The sequence below is a fragment of the Telmatherina bonti genome, assembly GCF_933228915.1.
Source record: "Telmatherina bonti genome assembly, chromosome: 8".
NCBI classification, from domain to species: Eukaryota; Metazoa; Chordata; class Actinopteri; order Atheriniformes; family Telmatherinidae; genus Telmatherina; species Telmatherina bonti.
Window position 1 is genome coordinate 31269696 of NC_136626.1, and position 19386 is coordinate 31289081.

Genomic DNA, 19386 nt, shown 5'->3' on the forward strand with positions numbered 1-19386 from the left:
ATTTTACCTCAGGAAATGGCTCTACAATCTTTACAACCAGAAATTGAAGCAGAGTTGTATTTTTGCTGTACTCAGCTCTGCAATTTATCTCATTTTTATGCATTATTTCCATCAGTTTGCCTCTTTTTGAAATCTCTTCACGTGTTTGGATTAGAACAAGCCAGTGACCTTGCATACTTTACAAGGGTGTTGTTCTCAGTCTGAACCTGCTCCTTTGACTCCCACTCAAACATTTCCTCACCTCCACTCTCTGGCCTCCCTACAGCTTCTGCACCAGTCAGCAGCAGCGTGATTAGACGCCGTGCCCCCTCCTCGGTGACTCCCCTTTCGTGGGAGAAACACAATATTGCCACCATGTCAAGCATTACCATCGACCCCGAGCTCAAGCCTGGGGAGTTCGTCATCAAGAGTCTGTTTGCCGAGTTCGCTGTGCTGGCGGAGAAGAAGATCGAGATTGTGATGGCTGAACCTCTGGTGAGTCGGCAGGGGACGTGACACATCCCTTCACACAGCACACACCAGATAAACTTACTGGCACATTTAACTGTTTCTTGAGACACTGAAGGATGTGAGTGGATGTTTTTGTACATGAGCTGCTTGTTTACTGTCAACAGACTTGATTAGGTGTTTTCGAGTCATTCGTTTCCATTAAGGTCATTTAATATTTGTAGTTTCTTAGAGCATCTTCACATCAAATCCAAGTCCGTTTGCTCGGAAAGTCTGCTTTCTTTGGGGAAATGTAAATGCATCAAATGAATTCTGATTCGGATCCTCCTACAAACGCAAGTCTCTGTCCATTTCAAGTGAACCAAATACAGGAAGCGGACTACAAAGAAGTCACTTCCTGCATTTGACATAGTATTGCATTGTGGGTAAATGCATAGCGATCGCGTGAAGGGTCCTCTGCCTTGTCTGTTGTTCATACTGCATCCATTTCTGCAGTGTATTTCTGCAGTATATTTGCATAAGACAAGAAAAAAAACCAAAATAGCGAGAGTTTCTTCTTTCATGTTTGACTCACAAGAGTTTTCTTCTTCACGTGGGTCTTGTCCTCTCTTTTGCAAAATAAGAGTGCAGCGACATATTTGGTGAAAATGGGGATATAATGTTGGCTCATTTGACCAAAGTGCAGCGTGAAGTCAACCTTGGATACACCCCCCTACAACTGAGCAGAGTCCCCAATCAGAAGGAGTCTAGCAGACTATCCTCACGTGAATTCATCCTTAAACTTCCATAAACAATGCTGCTTTCTTTTGACGATCTCTGACAATAATCTGCTATAGTGGATTTATAGATTGTTGTTACTTGATAAATGAAATACTTATTACTCTTCATCTCCCTTTTCACAGGAGAAGCCTCTGTCCCGATCCCTCCAGAGAGGGGAAGATGCACAATTTGACCAGGTCAGTGCAGCCTCTCTGCCCTGAGCATATCCAAGTAAAGCAAATTACACCAACGACTCAGTATCTGTTAAGACATCTTTCCTGCCAAACCTCTGCATGCACAGACCAGTTCCAGTCTGAGGATTTGGTTGACAAAAATCAGCAATGTAGCCTTTTCCTACAGGAGTGTGCTGAGGTGTGGGTGCTTTTTTTAGTTGTGCTTTAGAAAACAAAGGCTATGAAATCTTATACTCTCACAATTGCTGCTCACATCATATTTACCTGCTTGCCCACCAGACAGTCTCGGGTTGTGTGGTGTTGTGTGTCTACCCTGCACATTTAAACGGACATGAATGGCTAGTCTAAAGGCCGCGTTTGCAAAAAAGAAAACTCTAATCCTACTCCACAACTTCAAAGTTACAAAGTTGTACAAACTATGGCGGTGATTAACTGTGGTATGAGTCAGATAATGATAGCAAGCATCATCCCAATTTTAAAGATCCAGTATAATTTACATTGATGAAACCATCTCTCTTGGTACTTTGTTTAAATGCTGGTCCAGTGGAGGCATAAATCGGTGGAACAACCCTTGTTTCGTTGCGGAAGATTCTCGTTTAAATTGTTACAGCAATAACCAGGAGGGACAGGTGTATTGTGACAACCTCATTGCCCTGCAATGACAGTACTCCCTCACATCTGGATGTGGATGCAGCATTTCAACCGCTATCTCCGCTCGATCAATCCCCCTTACACCCCCCCCCTCAATAGGCTGTCTGTCCCTCATCTGTAGATGGTGCAGATCTTTGTACAATAGGCCTGCTCGCTGCAGAATGCTTTGTTCAGCGAAACACAAAGCCAATGAGAGTACGGTGGTATAGATCCAGCTGTCCCCCTATTGTGAGTGAGGGAGAGAAAACGGGTATATAGAGCGCAAAAGTGAGTGTGTAGAATTGCTGTGTCATCCTCAGCAGTACATCAGCATCAGTCGCTGGAGTGTGTCTGCCCAGCACCATAAGGGTACAGGGAGCAATTACATAACTCCTCTGCCTATCAGCCATCATCCACCTCTCTCATCTCACTGCTCTGGCCCTTTCACTCCCAAACAAGCTCATGCACTTAATGGTGAATACACACTTACACCTCCACTCGGGTTTAATGTATTGACCATAGACTATTCAGTCATCTTAACTTAGAATCTGATTGTACTTGCTGGTAATAGGGTTGGTAGCTTTCTTAGAGAAATTTGATAAGAAAGCAATGAATTTCCTTAAACCCAAGGAAACGTAGCAGCCATCATCACTGGTGTGATTTAAACCATTCACAAGGTGTTTAACGGAACGATTGTTGTCAGCCATCCTCCTGAAGGCTGAATTAACTGTGTTATCAGAGCTAGAGAACATCGCACATATTCATACGGTTCACTCTTTATTTGCTAATAAAACATAGTTCCTTGGAAGATCATGAATTCACAAAGGTTTGATCTTAAGAAATGACTTTGTGGATTTCCAAAAATCAAACTGTGAATAAATTTATGAAGGTAGGATGGATGCCTCGACAATGTAAATTATCTCAGCAAAGAATTCAACCATATATACTTTATTTAAGAAGGTAAGATGTCTTAACAGTTTGAATTTAAAAATTTGAAGTTTGAATTTTGAAATTTGGATTTCTTAATTTAATATGTAAGGAATAAACAACGAGTAGCCATGCACCAGACGGTTATAACGCACAAGTTACTTAATCCGCTTATACCATGGTCCCACACTGTAAACATTTTATAACACATTTGCACTTTTTTTTTTTTTTTTTTTTTTTTTTTACACAACACTTGCTAAATATGGTAATGTTGCCCATGTACTTTTTATGCCAAACAGCCGCTGTCAGGCTACAGCACATTTCTCTCATTCACCTGTTAAAAGAAAGCTGATCTGAATCAGCTGATTAACGCGTCGCTACGGTGACGGAGGGATATTACAGTGATTTAACTTGCCGAACTACGTATGTGTTTATACAAAAATAATGCACGCCAGTTCTCATTAAAATTCTCACTGACTATGGTATAAATAATGAAAAATTCCAAATATATTCAATGACTTATCATGTTTCTATGATTATTTATTTCACAACACAGAGCTTCTCTTAAACATGGGGTCTGAGGGCATCATGAGTTTATAGGCGTGTCTTTCACCCCACGTAGAAATTGTTTTCATGTTGTTCACGTGTAGAAATTACAGCTGTCAGTCTTTCAAAATATTTAATAAATAAATACAAGTGTCCTGAGTTAACTTGTTCTTAACCAGTTTTTTTTTTTTTTTTTTTTAAAGTTTCTAAATGTACCATAACAGAATTTTTATCATGTTTTAATTCCCCTGCAAGAAGTTATGCACCTGAAATTATTTAATGAGGTGCTTTAGTTACTTGTTATATTTACCCAGCTGCAGTTCAGTGACTTCACATGCACATACATGCACACACAACCCCTTTACACGTGCACCTCTCTCTCATATAACATCTGAAAACCTCACATTCATTAAGAAACAAACTTAAAAAGGAGTAAACTGCCAACTTAGTTAATCCAGATGAGCTGTTATGTGGTTTCTGCTGGTGGATTTACCAGTACATCTCTGCTGGGCAGATCAGCTGTGTGCTGCACAGCCGCTGGTATATGAGACGGGATGTACCATGGTGGTAATTCTGTTCACATCAACAGGGGATAAAAAGACCTCAGCCTTGTCCAGAGGAACATCTTGCAGAACTGTTGCAGAACAGATGCATTCTGGGTCCATTTCTCCTTCTGAACCATGATATTATTTCTGCATTACTTCCTGAAACTATGCAGACGATGCAGATTAATCATGTAAAAAAAAAAAAAAAATAGCGCTGAAAGAAGATTTTAGCGTTAATACCTTTATAAAGGGGTGCAAGCAGAACAGCCAGCAGGACGTCTCGCTCGGCATGATGGGATGTTGAAACACCAGTTTACACGGACAGTGTTAAGTCAAGGCTACAGTAGCCACCAGCAGAGAAATCCTTCTTTCTATATTCACCTTGTACTTTTAATTCTTTAAATGTTTGGGTTTTTATCCGTCCGTGTTTTACCGTTTTGTTAGCCAGTTTGATTTAAACGTGTTAACTTCCTGTCGTAAAAATTTTACTATGTTTTGAAGTTTTATCTTTATTAATGAATGAATTTTTGTTTCCTTTCAGTTAATAAGCTCTATGAGCTCAATAGCAGAACACTGTTTGCCCTCCCTGCTGCGCACACTGTTGGACTGGTACCGGCGACAGAGTGGCACTGAAGATGAGTCTTACGAGTACAGGCCACGCTCTAGTACAAAGTCTAAAGGGTGAGATGGTCCTCTTTGTGGCCTGGATCATTATCCTTCCTTGTTAATTGATTATTGCCTGTAAGCATGGGTGTGCTTGTTCACATTTATTTATTTCTTTTCTCTCCTGCTCTGTAGAGATGAACAGCACCGGGATAAAGATTACCTTCTGGAACGGCGCGACCTAGCCATTGATTTCATTTTTTGTTTAGTCTCAATGGAGGTTTTAAAACAGGTGAGTGATCTGAAGGGCCTTTTATTCTCAGTTTTATTTTTACACACATACACACGGTATTTATCTCTCTCTCTCTCTCTCTCTCTCTATCTATCTATCTATCTATCTATCTATCTATCTATCTATCTATCTATCTATCTATCTATCTATCTATCTATCTATCTATCTATCTATCTATCTATCTATCTATCTATCTATCTATATATAGTATGTATAATACACATACATACGTACATATGTTGCATTGGTACATACACAGTTCATGCATGTAGGGGAGCTGCACAGCATCTCTTTGACCCTAATTTAAACTTATCGGACAAGTGTTTGTGTAATTATTACTGATACAGTAATGCATAATTTATTCCTACTGTACTTTCCTATATTTAGAACTAGTGATACCAGTAATTATTCCTTATTTTTTATGACATTCAGATGAACATGCTCCATTTGATTTGCGTAATATAAGTTTAGTTTATAAACTTATTCCCCATTCAGAATACAGATCATTTTACTACTATCACAGACTTTTTTCTTTTTGTAGCACAGACTTTAACTTCAATTTTTCTAGAGTGACTTTTTAAGTGGAACAGAGTAAATAAATACCGTGGCAACATACCAACTCCCAGCTGAGTGTGTTTTCTAAAGCAGATTGTCTAAATCCCAGCACCATTCTGAGGTGAAAGCCAGTCCTTGGAGACCGGAGCTGTGTTGTCTTTGGCTTTGCCCCTGCAGGGAGGATAATGAATGGAAGCAAAGGGAAAGAAAAAAGACTTTCAGTGCTAATAAAACTAATGATTCCATCTTTACGTCACAGATTCCTCTTCATCCAGTGCCGGATGTATTAGTACATGAAGTTCTGAACCTGGCATTCAAGCACTTTAAACACAAAGAGGGGTAAGTTTGCATCGGCACCCAGACCGGTAACAACACATAAATAACTTTCAACAGAAGCGCTGATTGAATTATGGTAATTGCATTATATCATTGTTTTCATTGAACACCTGCCTTTGCTTTTGAGTCAGCCTCGTGTTTTTTGCATTGTTTTCAGCAACATTTCATAAGAACATGTTGATGTAATCCTGAATAATTTACAGGTGCTGCGGCCCCAACACTAGTAACGTGCACATCATCGCAGACCTGTATGCTGAGGTCATAGGGGTTCTTACACAGTCAAAGTAAGTAAGCTTAAGTGTGTTTTATGAGATTATATTGGTTATATTAGTTACAGCTTGTCACATTTATCCTTGTCAGCAAACTTTTCCTATTGAGTTATTTTTTCTAAGTTTAGATTCATGAGTCTGTGTGTGTGTGTGTGTTTGTGTGTGTGTGTCCTCAGGTTTCAGGCAGTGAGGAAAAAGTTCAACACAGAACTAAAGGAGCTCAGGCAAAAAGAGCAGAGTCCTTACGTAGTCCAGAGCATCATTAGTCTCATCATGGGCATGAAGTTTTTTCGGGTCAAAATGTATCCTGTGGAGGATTTCGAGGCTTCTTTTCAGTTCATGCAGGTAAAGCATCACATTTAGCTCTTTTCCTGAGTAAATTACATGCGTGTTTGCTAATTTGCATGGGTTGTTTCTCCCCCCACTTCCCCAAACTGCGAACCCATTGTTCAAACTCAGCAGGTCTCCTTAGCGATGGCTCGTAAAGTGACATGAGTAAATGTTGAAAGTGAAGTTTGCCAATAAGTGACTGTGCTTGTGCCTCAGGCGTTGCTAACAGCCATGAAAAGAGGAAAAGGGTTTAATAAAACACAGTGGTTTGTGATTAACCCCAAGCAGCAACCTCCGGCGGTAAAAAATGAAGCCTATTCGGAAGTGCATAAAACTGCTGTTCCCCCCTCATCCACTAGGGGCTCCAAAACAGAGCAAATCCCCATAGACTCCCATGTTAAAAATACCAACTTCAGCAGAAATAAACATGTTTACAGCCCGGTTAAAAAATCCATCTTCGGTTTATTAGGTCAGGTTTACCCTTCATGACAACTGTGGGGGGGGAGTGAATTTTTTTTCTAACTCGTCCGTTTAAAAGTCATTTAATCTCAAAATTCGGTATATTTAGGGGCGTGTCCTTTTTTTTCACAGATACTCGATCTCTCACTGCAAGAAGGTAACAACTGCGGTTTTTAGCCAGTTGACAACAAGACTTAGCTTTAGCCAGCTTACCTCCGTTAGCTGGTTAGCTCCTGTTAGCTCAGGGTTAGCTTGGATAGCTCTTAGCTACACACATTCTTCTGCTTCTCTTAATGGTCTGACCAGTCAGTTCCACCATTTATAAGTGGTCATGATGGAAGATTAAAACAAACTTGTTTGCTGTGCAATGAGTCAGTGTCATATCTTTCAGGGCCAGAGCGGTGTATGAACAGAAAACCATGACAATGACAGGATACTGGAGGGAAAAGTCCTATTATGTGAACCCTGATTTTACTTTTTATGAATTTGTTTAGGTTCTATATTGTGGAAATTTATTTAAGATATATTTTTAAACTCTGCACACAATAAAGACATGACGTGGTTACAATGAAGATATGAAGATTAGGATGAGCTGAGATTTTTATTTGATCTTGTAAGACAGTGGTCCTCGGCCTGGTCCTCAAGGCCCACTATCCTGCAGGCTTTAGTTGTTTCCCTGCTGCAACACACCTGACTAATTTTAGATGGATCTCTGACAAGGTATGTGCACGTCTGTTGTTGAGTCATTATTTTGAGTCAAGTGTGTTGAAGCAGGGAGACATGAAAGGTCTTCATGACAGTGTCCCTGATCTAAGATTTCAGGCCCTTTGTGTGTATGTCCTCCATAATATTTATATTTACATATTCTCTTTTGATATCCCTTCCTAGGAGTGTGCCCAGTATTTCCTCGAAGTCAAGGACAAAGACATAAAGCATGCTTTAGCCGGCCTTTTTGTAGAGATCCTCTTTCCCGTTGCAGCTGTGAGTAACGCTGTTCTGAGTACATGAAAATTAAATGTTTTATCAGTTTAGTTTCCAAATGAACGTTTGGTTCGCTCTCAGGCGGTGAAAAATGAAGTCAACGTGCCGTGCCTGAAAACCTTTGTGGAGATGCTTTACCAGACAACGTTTGACCTTAGTTCCAGAAAGAAACACTCTTTGGTAAAAAAAAATGATCTTGAGAGTTTGATTTCCGTCATAAAATTTCGACTTGCTCTCCATGTTTTAGTGATGCTGATACACTTTTTTCTCCTCAGGCTCTGTATCCCTTGGTAACATGCCTGCTGTGCGTCAGTCAGAAGCAGTTCTTTCTTAACAACTGGCACATCTTCCTGCAGAACTGCCTGTCACACCTCAAGGTACTGCAAGCCGCAAGCTTTACACCACTTCAGAAAGCACAAACTCTGTAGCTTTAAAGAGCAGAACAAAGACCGTATTCTTCAGATTGTAGCTTTTTAAGGACACCATGCTAGATGTAATGTCTAATTGAGTTCATCTTATGACTCCTGTTATGAAATCTAAAATGAATTTCCTGTGTTTTAGGGGTGATTTAAAAAAAAAAAAAAAAAAAAAAAAAAAAGACCTTGTGGGCTGAAACTTAAGCTCATAACTTTGGTCTTTTTTGCGTGCGAACAAATCAGCATTTATTTCTTTTTAAAAACGAATAAACATGGGTGTTATGACAGTATGTGCTTAGAGCAAGTGAAAGAAGAAATTGTCTCAGTTTTGAAGGGTGTGCTCTGTGTTTCTGTCTAAATACCGTAATGTGATTATCCCTCCATTATCAACAAACTAGATCTGGACAGGAATAGCACTTGATTTGATGACACCATAACAAAGCCTTTGTCCTTAAAGAAACTACGATTAATGCTCCAAATGGGCAAAATGCAAACACATTGTAAAAAGCTCCATAAATATTTGCTAAACTCTACGTCACTTATCATTTTAGCTGAAACCAAACCAATCTCACCATGTCAAGTGCTGTTTTAGCTCAGGTCTGTTATCGACTGCTTGTAAACCAATTACAGATGGATCAATTCTATATTTTCCTTCTCTTCTTGAACATCAAATCCAGAAGCTGATTGACCAAATTACTGACTGATCAACTCAATGAGCATCTTTCCCATTCTTTACTGAATCCCTCTTGTTGTTGCTGTCTGATCCTGTGGTGGAGAAATGTCCGTTTGCCTCAAAATGATGGTTTTCAGTGTTTTTCCCCAAGTGATCTCATTCCAGCATTAATTTTTCCCTGATTGGAATCATTTTCCTGATTTTTGGTCTGCTTTGCGTCTTGTGATGGGTTTGTGCAATGGTGTAGTCATGATTTTAGCTTGTCCAACATTGTTTTTAACCTTGTGGGTGCTCTTAAAAAATGCTCCAACTACCTTGCTTTGCATAACAGACTGCATTAATTGAATATGCAGTGTAATGCAATTAAAATGAAGTGTGAGGATGCAGTTAACGCTTCGCTAGTGATCACTGTCATTACTCTACAATTGATTTACATTATAATTTAGGGTGTAATTGTAGCAGCACTGGTTTTTCTGGAAGCCCACAGGGTTAAAATGAAGCCATTATGAAGGTGTCAGACGTTGATTTGAATAGACTGCTCTGTTGGGTGCGACTCTTTGGCATAGCACATGAGGGAAGCATCATCACGTTGGTTTTTAGTGTTTCTTTCCAACCTTCTCTTCCTTTTAAAACCTATTCCTCTTTGTGCATTTTCTTTGTCCTTCTGTCTGATTTCCAAACCACAGCACACCTCATTTTACTTTGCTTTTTTTAACACCTTAAAATTAATGTAGAAAACTGAGTAACATGAGTGACAGATGGACTGTTACTTTGTATTGCTACCATGCGGTTCAGTCCACAAGTAGCATGTCAAAGAGTTCATCGTGTGCTTTTTGTTTATGCACGCTCACTCTGACTACGGTAAAACTAGTTTGGACTTTTCTGGTCATATTTGTTCTGTTTTTGTTTAACTTGCATGTGTCCCTCCCCAAACCCCCACATTGTTTGTCTCCTTTTCATCTTTTTCTCACGTTGACTCGCTCTAGATGCCGTCTAACAACAGCATCCGAAAGCAGATTGAGACACTGCAGGTGAGTTTATCTGGTGTCAGTGACCTAGCCTGGTACTCCTCTCCCTGTGTGGGTCTGGGTCCTGATCGGGATGTAGCATAGCGCAGTTAGTTCTACCTGCTTGGCCGAAGCGGTGAGTTCTTCTGTCCTGAAATTTAAAGTGTTGCTCAGCAGATGACGACAAAGAGCAACACTGGAATGACATGGAGCTTGTGATGTTGCTTCTTTAGGACTTTCTAGCTGATCTGGTTTGGGTTCATGAGCTGTAGCGCTGATTTTTATCTGATGTTAGAAGTTTAGATTCTTACTGTGGACAAGTGTTTTTATTTGGGTCACGCAACACTGGAACAATGACTAAAACCATTTTTCAGACAATTCTGTATGGTTCAAAGATTCATGAGTGTCATTTCATGCATGTTAGAAACAAGAAGTGAAACAAAATGTGTGACTGGTTGGGTACAAGACCAATACCCCCCCACCATTATAGACATAATATGATATTAGATTTAAATCTGTGATGTGGACATCAGTATGACTGGTTGTCATGGATTCAATTTTAAAAACTGTAGATTTGAGTCCTCTAAGGGGTGAACTTATTATAATTTATAATTAATGATCAGGTAAAAAAAAACTTTGTTACCCTGGTATTAAGCATGTTTTAATGTGTGTCTGTGTGATGAATAAAATAAAGATAGCCTTAGTGAGATTCCAATTTCTAAACCGCATTTGTGTTTTTAGGGATTTACTGTGTGATTTGTCTCAGTACTGAAAGAAAGATGAGATATGTGGAGCGCATAAAGGTTTCCTCAATGTTGTGTTCAGGCTCAGTCAAATCACACCAGATATGCAGACAGATCTGCCACCTGCTGTTTTTATGGTTAAAATGCTTAAATCAACCTATAAGACAACGTTCCCATGCTAATTTTACATGGCTTTAAAGAAACCTCAAAATCTTGTCAGACTTTTGTATTAAATGTAGGTTTTTTTTAAAAAGTTATTTTATATTTCCTATAGATGCCTGAAATTACGTTAATATGCTAAAAAAGTTATGCAGCTGTAGTATAGTGGAAGAAAAGCATCACTCAAAACTCAGGAAATAAAAACGTCATTAGGAGTCAAGGCAGAGCATACAGCTGGGAAATCCTTCAAGGCTGTTCCCCCTGTTAAAGTATGTCAGCAATGTGACGTTTTATTGGTCGGCTGGACAGATATGTACTCTGCTGGCTGGAATATGAGGTATTATGAAACATTAATGCGTGATGAAATGGGTGCATTTTATTGATTTGTTGTGTTCTTTCCTTCTTTTTTTTATACACGTCTGTCTTTTTATTCATATCTGCTGCATTTTGTTTTGTTTACCTAAACATTTGAAAATGTTGTTTTTATTATCTAACGGACTCTGGACTGCTTTCACGAATCGTGAGACATAAAATAGTGTAAAGATATTCTGTCTGTTTGATCAGTGTCACCTGACAAGAAGAAGCAAATGTCTGAATCTCATGGGTGAGTTGTGAAATTGTCTTAATGAATAGGAGGTTAACAGTATTCTGTGTTTTGTTTTGTTTTTTTTTTTCCACTCCTGCAGAATAAAGATCCCAAAATGTCCCGCGTCGCTTTGGAGTCTCTCTACAGGCTGCTCTGGGTCTACATCATCAGGATTAAGTGTGAGAGCAACACCGTCACTCAGAGGTCAGTTGCAGCTCAAATCGAAACCTCAAGTAGAGGGCAGAAGTCTAGGGTCGCTGTTGCAGCTCATGTTGATCGAGCACAAGTCCTTTTTAAAGTAGTCTTTATCGTTCAGAGCCAGGTGTACCGATACGTTTTCCTGCTTTTCCTTTCTAGTCGACTGCTCAGCATCGTGTCAGCACTTTTCCCCAAAGGCTCCCGCAGCGTGGTGCCCAGAGACACACCTCTCAACATTTTTGTAAAGATCATCCAGTTCATAGCCCAGGTGGGTCTGGGGTGCAAACTGTGACAGAGATAGACACAAAAAGAGAATGAATGAGTGATTACTTCTGTTGGTTTCTACAGGAAAGACTGGACTTTGCGATGAAGGAGATCATCTATGACCTTCTGTGTGTGGGCAAATCTCACAAAACCTTTACAATCAATCCAGAGGTAAAGTGTGAACAATAACATCTGTGGCATCATGGAAATGTGGGTGTTTTTTTTTTTTTATCTCTCATCCTGTCCGTCTTCATCCTGCCAGAGGATGAATATTGGTTTGCGAGCCTTTTTGGTAATCGCCGACAGCCTGCAGAAGAAAGACGGGGAGCCGCCGATGCCCACTACAGGGATAACCATGCCCTCTGGGAACACCCTACGTGTCAAAAAGATCTTCCTCAACACCACCCTCACTGATGAAGAAGCAAAAGTTATAGGTGAGTGCAATACTTGGACAAGCTGTGTGCAGAATGTGGAGGATTTGTTGGTATAACGCTGCTGGGTGGTTTTTCCAGGCATGTCACTCTACTACCCTCAAGTTAGAAAGGCTTTAGATAACATCCTGCGGCACCTGGACAAGGAAGTGGGACGTTCCATGAGTATGACCAGTGTCCAGATGTCCAACAAGGAGCCTGAGGATATGATCACGTATGTAAACACTGCCTGGATGAGTAAGGCAGCTCCACTGCTCATTCAGCCGTGCTTCCCTGATGCCTGACGACCTGCTTCTCATTAAATGTCCTGCAGGGGGGAGAGGAAGCCAAAGATCGATCTGTTCCGAACATGCGTGGCCGCTATTCCAAGACTGATACCCGACGGCATGAGCAGACAAGAGCTAATAGAGCTTCTAGCCAAGTAATTTAACCTCACGTTAATCACTTCACAAACCACAGCTGTGGTGGTGTATCTTCTGCCTCTTAAAACCTCCTCGCCTGTCCTCTTCCAGGCTGACCATCCACATGGACGAGGAGCTGCGCGGTCATGCCTTCACAACTCTTCAGGCCCTGATGTTGGATTTCCCAGAGTGGCGAGAGGACGTCCTCTCAGGCTTTGCGTACTTCATCGTCAGAGAGGTAACCGACGTCCACCCCACGCTGCTGGACAACGCTGTCAAGATGCTTCTGCAGCTCATCAGCCAATGGAGGCAGGCTGTGCAGAGCAGCAACAAGAGTCACGACACACAGGTGGGTCAGCTGCTGTTTATGTTCGTGGGACTTGTTGTCGGGGAAAGCAGGAGTCTCATTTATGAAATATTTGTTGTGTTTAACAGAGTTCAAGCAGTGGCCGCTCTCTGTCCTTGGAGCGTTCGGTCCCGCTGGGTGTGCTTCATGTGGTCGAGGGTTTAGCGCTGGTTGTGCTCTGTAGCTGCCGTCCTGCCACACGCAGGCTAGCAGTTAATGTCCTCAAGGAGGTCCGTGCACTGCACACAGCTTTGGGGATTGGAAAGGTAAGTCACTATTATTGCTGTAGTTGTTGTAATTATTGTTACTATTCTGTTAATAGTATTAGTATTATTTCTTATTATTTCTTCTTCTTCTTCTTCTTCTTCTTATTATTATTATGTACTACAATATTGAATTTCCTTTTGGGGATTAATAAAGTATTTTATTTATTTTAATTTAATTTCATTTCATTATTACTGACAAGTTACAGTGAAATAAGCGCATCCTTGTTTTTAAAGTGCTGTTCTCAGTAGGGCTGTGACGATACGCTTTTGTCCCGATTTGATTCGATTCCGATCTTTTTGGGTGCCGATTTGATTTAAATTGTGATTCTCAAAATTCTTCAATATTGATGATTTTTGTAGATTAAAAACAAAAACAATTTTGATAAAACTTCTTTTTGCTAGTAAATTTTCTTGATTTCAGTTAGGAGAAAACAACACAGTAGCCAGACCATCATTCAATGTCATCATCATTCAACTTGTCTTCTTGGGCTACAATGCCCAAGAAGACAAGTAAAAAGATCAATAAACCCAATAAAAATGACAAAAAATTTATAGTGGATTAATTTTATTTAATTAAAAAAAAAACATTTTTTTAAACAAAACAATTGATTTTAAAATTGTGAAACAAAAAATCCAGATTTTTGATTTTTCGATTCGATATTCCCTCCCTTCTGTTTAGTGATTTTTTTTTTTCTTTTCTTGCTCATCATTTCAGGGAGACGAGGAACTGGCGATTGATGTGATGGATCGGTTAAGTGCATCAGTGTTGGAGAGCTTCATTCATCTGACTGGAGCAGACCAGGTATGGATTGTTTTCAGTCTTTCATGATACTAACTTTACCACGCACTGCCAAACTTCGCTCATCTTCCTCGTTTCTTCCTCGTAGACAAACCTGTTGTACTGTCCCAGTGGAATTGACCTTCAGACGCTCGCGGAGTGGAGTTCATCTCCCATCAGCCACCAGTTTGATGTGGTCAGCCCCTCACACATCTGGGTGTTTGCCCATGTAACTCAGGGTCAGGACCCCTGGATCATCAGCTTGTCCAGCTACCTGCGGCAGGAGAACCTGCCTAAACATTGCCCCACTGCCCTCAACTATGCCTGGATGTTTGCGTACACCCGCCTGCAGCTGCTGTCTCCACAAGTTGACATAAAGTATGATTTCTAGAAAGTCTCTGCTGTGATTGGTTCTTCTGTTAAAGTTGTCAGTATTACATGGTGATTTCGGTGTCCGTTTCTTTGTTTGTTTTTGTTTTTGTAACTCATGCATCGTTGTCTGTATGTCCGCCTGCAGCAGTCCTATCAATGCCAAAAAGGTGAACAGTCTGAACAGCAGTGATTCCTACGTTGGCCTTTGGAGAAACTACCTGATTCTCTGCTGCAGCTCTGCTTCTTCATCCCCCTCCATGTGTTCCTCATCCTCCACCTCTGGATCCGTCCGCTGCTCCCCGCCTGAGACGCTGGCGTCTACGCCGGACAGCGGCTACAGTTACGATTCAAAGGTCAGAAGCAGCTCCACCAAATTGTTTGCTTGCACTTCTAAAGTTCAGAAATGTAGCAGAAAGTGGGACTACAGATAGCATGTAGTGGCTTGGTAATGTTGTGACAAAAATCATGTTTTGTGTGTTTGGATAGATTGTTGGCACTCCGTCCCCCTCCTCACTGTTCAAACACATTGTTCCCATGATGCGCTCTGAGAGCATGGACATCACAGAGTCTCTGGTGTTGGGGCTTGGCAGGACCAACCCCGTGGCTTTCAGGTAAACAACGCTTCTGTATCGTATGCAACTTGATTTTCACTCACTCACTCACTGACTCACTCACTCACTCACTCACTCACTTACTCACTCACTCACTCACTCACTCACTTACTCACTCACTTACTCACTCACATACTCACTCAATCACTCACATACTCACTCACTCACTCACTCACTCACTCACTCACTCACTCACTCACATACTCTCACATACTCACTCACTCACTCACTGACTCATTCACTTACTGACTCACTCACTGACTCACTCACTTACTGACTCACTCACTCACTTACATACTCACTCACTCACTCACTCACTCACTCACATACTCTCACATACTCACTCACTCACTCACTGACTCATTCACTTACTGACTCACTCACTGACTCACTCACTTACTGACTCACTCACTCACTTACATACTCACTCACATACTCACTCACATACTCACTCACTTACATACTCACTCACTTACTCACTCACTCACATACTCACTCACTCACTCATTCACTTACTGACTCACTCACTCACTTACATATTCACTCACATACTCACTCACTCACTTACATATTCACTCACATACTCACTCACTCACTCACTTACTGACTTACTCACTCACTTACTGACTTACTCACTTACTGACTCACTCACTCACATACTCACTCACTCACTCACTGACTCACTCACTCACTTTGACGAAGGGTCGCTGAGAAGCTGGAGCCTATCGCAGCAGTCTTTGGGCGAAAGGCAGGGTACATCCTGGTCAGATTTAGGTTACAATTAAAAAGAATATAAAGTTCCACATATAGAGGCCTGATATTTATTTCAGATTTTAAAAAAAAAAAAAAAAAAAACCTGGTATGGGTTCAGTGTTTCAACAAAAACAGGCCTGACTATTATTTAAAATATGAAATTGTTTAATACAGTCCTGTATCTCAAAGATAATAAAAACATGAATAATAGCCGTCACTTCCTGAATAAAAATATAAGTTTTCTTTGTTCCTCTTTTTAATTCTGGCCCTCTGTGAATTTGAGTTTGACACCCCTGATTTACCCCATCTTTCCTTTCCTTCAGAGAGCTGATCGAGGAGCTTAATCCAATTATAAAAGAAGCTCTGGAAAGAAGACCTGAAGTAAGCCGAAAACTTGAAAAGCCCTTTCTGATATTTTTTATATTAAAAAAAGTTCTGTGTTTGATTAAAAATGTCTTTTTTTTTCTTTTTTTTTTCTTTCCAGAACATGAAGCGACGCAGGCGTCGGGACATCCTCAGGGTCCAGCTGGTCCGGATATTTGAGCTACTTGCCGATGCTGGTGTCGTCAGTCAAGTGTATGTCACAGCCTTTAAGCCTAAAAAACACAATATTAAGGTTTAATCTGTCCTCTCATGATGATATTTCTATAAGTGAACCTTTGTTTTACAGAGCCAGTGGAGGGTTAGATGGAGAGAGCCACTCTCTGAACAGTACACTGCTTGAGTATGTTGATCTGACCAGACAGCTGCTGGAGGCAGAAAACGACAAGGACTCTGACACACTGAAAGACATTCGCTGTCATTTCAGTGCACTTGTGGCCAACATCATTCAGAACGTTCCAGGTATAAACACGTTAACCTGCTATTATTGAACTAATTCTTCATCTAAGGTCAATATAAACTAGCCAATCCTTTCTTTTATTGTCTTTATTTCTTTCCAGTGCACCAGAGGAGGAGCATCTTCCCTCAGCAGTCACTACGACACAGTCTCTTCATGCTGTTTAGTCATTGGGCTGGACCCTTCAGCATCATGTTCACTCCTCTGGATCGCTATAGTGACAGAAATATGCAGATAAACCGCCATCAGTACTGTGCACTAAAGGTAGACACAGTCACACGCAACAATGTAAACCGTAATATTTGTATTCTGCATAAAACCACAGTGACACTAACGGCCATTTTAATGTTCCAGGCCATGTCTGCCGTGTTGTGTTGTGGACCCGTAGCTGACAACGTTGGTCTTTCCTCTGATGGCTACCTCTACAAGTGGTTGGATAACATCCTGGATTCTCAGGACAAGAAGGTCAGAAACATGTTTCTGTTGTGCTTTACTTAGATTGAACTTCTCTGCATTAGAGTTAACCATTAGAAAAAACATCTGCAGGCTGAAAATCTTCTGGTATCATGCCTAGATGTAGACTGCACTTCTAGGCTACTAGAGCTATTGTAGCCGATGTGTACAAGTTACACATCGGCTACCGGCAGGCATAGATGTATAGCAACGAAGTAGAACTACTTCAGTGCTGTACTTAAGTAGTAAAATGTGGTGTCTCTACTTTATTGAAGTATTACTTTTTCTCCTACTTTTACTCCACTACATATTTTGGATCACTGTGATACTTTTACTCCGATACATTTTTATTGTCTTGCGTCGTTATTCGTTACAACAGAAAAAATAAAGAAGAAAAAAAAAAATACAAAACAACGGTGGTAATTTGATTAAATCCATGATACTTGTTAGAGTGCGACGTGTGTCGCTATAGACAATCTCTGTATGGTAAGTTTCAGTTTAATGGCAGTTTTAAAAAAAAGTAAAGAGTGGGACCTCTTTTCTCTAGCAAAAGGATCTCTGGCAGCTTTGCTGAGCAGGAGTGAAGGAGCGTCACGCAACAATATGTCTCTTGTGCTTTATACATAACCGTATAAAAGTGTGTGTGTGTGTGTGTGTGTGTGGATCCCAGATCCAAAGGGACACATCCGCTGCAGAGGGATCAACAATGCTAATTTCTTTAGTTTTCACAGAAGAACTAGCTTATAAGTGGCCGACTTGCCTTTAGTTGCCATAAGTTATGGATGAAGAGAGATGTGTTTACATAAAAAGAAATATTTAAAGTACACTTACTGGTTAAAGAAGGGGGGGAAAGCTATGGAGGGGAATGAACACACTTTATATGTGTTTTTTTTTTCATGGACGTTCCTGTTCATGTACTACTGCTCCAGCAAAAGGATTTCTGAATGTCCGGCTAAATGTCTGAAATCATAAAAAATAGGATATACAAAATTTAATGTTGTCTTAAATAACTCCACAATACAATGAACTACTTTTACTTTCAGTACTTGAGTAAAAAATTTTAAAATAAACTACTTGTAATACACAAGTATAAAAAATGTTGAATACTTTAGTACTTCTGCTTAAGTGCGGACATTTCAAGAACACTTCAACTTCTATTCAAGTAACTTCATTCATAGAGTACTTGTACTTTTACTTGGGTCTTGATTTCTAGTACTTTATACATGTCTGCTGGCAGGATAGACTGAGTTTGCAGTGTTTTTGGCAGATATTTTGTTTGTGTGATTAAACAGACCTGCTCACCTGTGTGAGAATTATAAATGCGTGATCACGTTGTAGTTATAGATAACATCAGGCTGTGTTAGATTTTTAATAAAGGGACAAATTATGGACCTGTTCTCTAGGAAAGATAACAATAATCTAACACAAGCATTGGCATGGATGTGAGAAAGAGGCTGAAATGGCTTCATTACATTGCTGAAGGATTGGCCTCATTAAACCACATCCTGCTCATCACTGAAAGAATTAAGATATTTAAAGTTGGACTGAATTATTCTACAGTGCTTGTAGGCTCATAAACACGGTTTCTGATTTATTAAACTTTCATCATTTTTATGTTCAGAGCCTGGAGGAGGGGGTGGGGTGGTGAATGGACCGATAGATGATACCCACCTACATCACCAGTCAACAAATAACAATTAGTCTGTTTTGACTCTTTAGTTTCATGTGTGTAACTTGGCTTATGAAACATGTTAACTTTAGAATCAGCTGTGCTGAATCATGTGACCGTAACATTTCTGTTACAGCGTTACGGTGGTGAAATGACCAGATAGCTTTATTTAAACATGTGACTGCTACACTGAGCTGTGAAGTCATGTTGCATTGTCAAACTTCATTACATACCAGTTTTCTATAAACGTCAGTGTCCTTGTATCCACTCCTGTGATGGACATGAAGTTCTCAGTGTAACACCTGAGAAGGAAAAACACTCCGTTTGTTCCTCACTGGAGCAAGGCTACTTCCATCCTCACCTCCCTGGGAGAGTGTAAAATAAAAGCAGGAATTCTGTCTTATTTTCAGCTGGTTGTTTTTTCAGATGTGTGCTTTCGTTCCTCTGACAGTTAACTGTCTGCAGATGTGCACACAGGTGGAAGTCCACTGTACATGGAGAGCAGAGTTGCTGCTAAATAACATTAGACTTAGTTTTATAATCAAAACT

The 19386-nt window shown here is 40.3% G+C and overlaps 1 protein-coding gene across 8 annotated transcripts in view; it reads left to right on the forward strand.

Moving 5' to 3' along the window:
- Nucleotides 1–19386, forward strand: part of fryl (furry homolog, like) — an 83458-nt gene that overhangs the window by 32121 nt on the left and 31951 nt on the right. For 6 of the 8 annotated variants that reach the window (XM_079244938.1, XM_079244939.1, XM_079244940.1 and 3 more), the window contains 28 exons: nucleotides 266–474; nucleotides 1350–1403; nucleotides 4590–4729; nucleotides 4847–4943; nucleotides 5758–5837; nucleotides 6038–6118; nucleotides 6280–6448; nucleotides 7781–7873; nucleotides 7955–8053; nucleotides 8149–8250; nucleotides 9949–9993; nucleotides 11558–11661; nucleotides 11815–11923; nucleotides 12004–12090; nucleotides 12182–12353; nucleotides 12432–12564; nucleotides 12664–12771; nucleotides 12863–13100; nucleotides 13187–13363; nucleotides 14079–14165; nucleotides 14251–14519; nucleotides 14659–14866; nucleotides 15000–15124; nucleotides 16201–16258; nucleotides 16362–16453; nucleotides 16548–16720; nucleotides 16819–16979; nucleotides 17070–17180. In XM_079244938.1, the coding sequence (XP_079101064.1) occupies nucleotides 355–474; nucleotides 1350–1403; nucleotides 4590–4729; nucleotides 4847–4943; nucleotides 5758–5837; nucleotides 6038–6118; nucleotides 6280–6448; nucleotides 7781–7873; nucleotides 7955–8053; nucleotides 8149–8250; nucleotides 9949–9993; nucleotides 11558–11661; nucleotides 11815–11923; nucleotides 12004–12090; nucleotides 12182–12353; nucleotides 12432–12564; nucleotides 12664–12771; nucleotides 12863–13100; nucleotides 13187–13363; nucleotides 14079–14165; nucleotides 14251–14519; nucleotides 14659–14866; nucleotides 15000–15124; nucleotides 16201–16258; nucleotides 16362–16453; nucleotides 16548–16720; nucleotides 16819–16979; nucleotides 17070–17180 (3492 nt within the window). In that variant the 5' untranslated portion in view covers nucleotides 266–354. Of the gene's footprint in view, nucleotides 1–265; nucleotides 475–1349; nucleotides 1404–4589; nucleotides 4730–4846; nucleotides 4944–5757; nucleotides 5838–6037; nucleotides 6119–6279; nucleotides 6449–7780; nucleotides 7874–7954; nucleotides 8054–8148; nucleotides 8251–9948; nucleotides 9994–11557; nucleotides 11662–11814; nucleotides 11924–12003; nucleotides 12091–12181; nucleotides 12354–12431; nucleotides 12565–12663; nucleotides 12772–12862; nucleotides 13101–13186; nucleotides 13364–14078; nucleotides 14166–14250; nucleotides 14520–14658; nucleotides 14867–14999; nucleotides 15125–16200; nucleotides 16259–16361; nucleotides 16454–16547; nucleotides 16721–16818; nucleotides 16980–17069; nucleotides 17181–19386 lie in introns of those variants that run through there. The other 2 variants (XM_079244937.1, XM_079244941.1) reach the window with 1 other exon arrangement.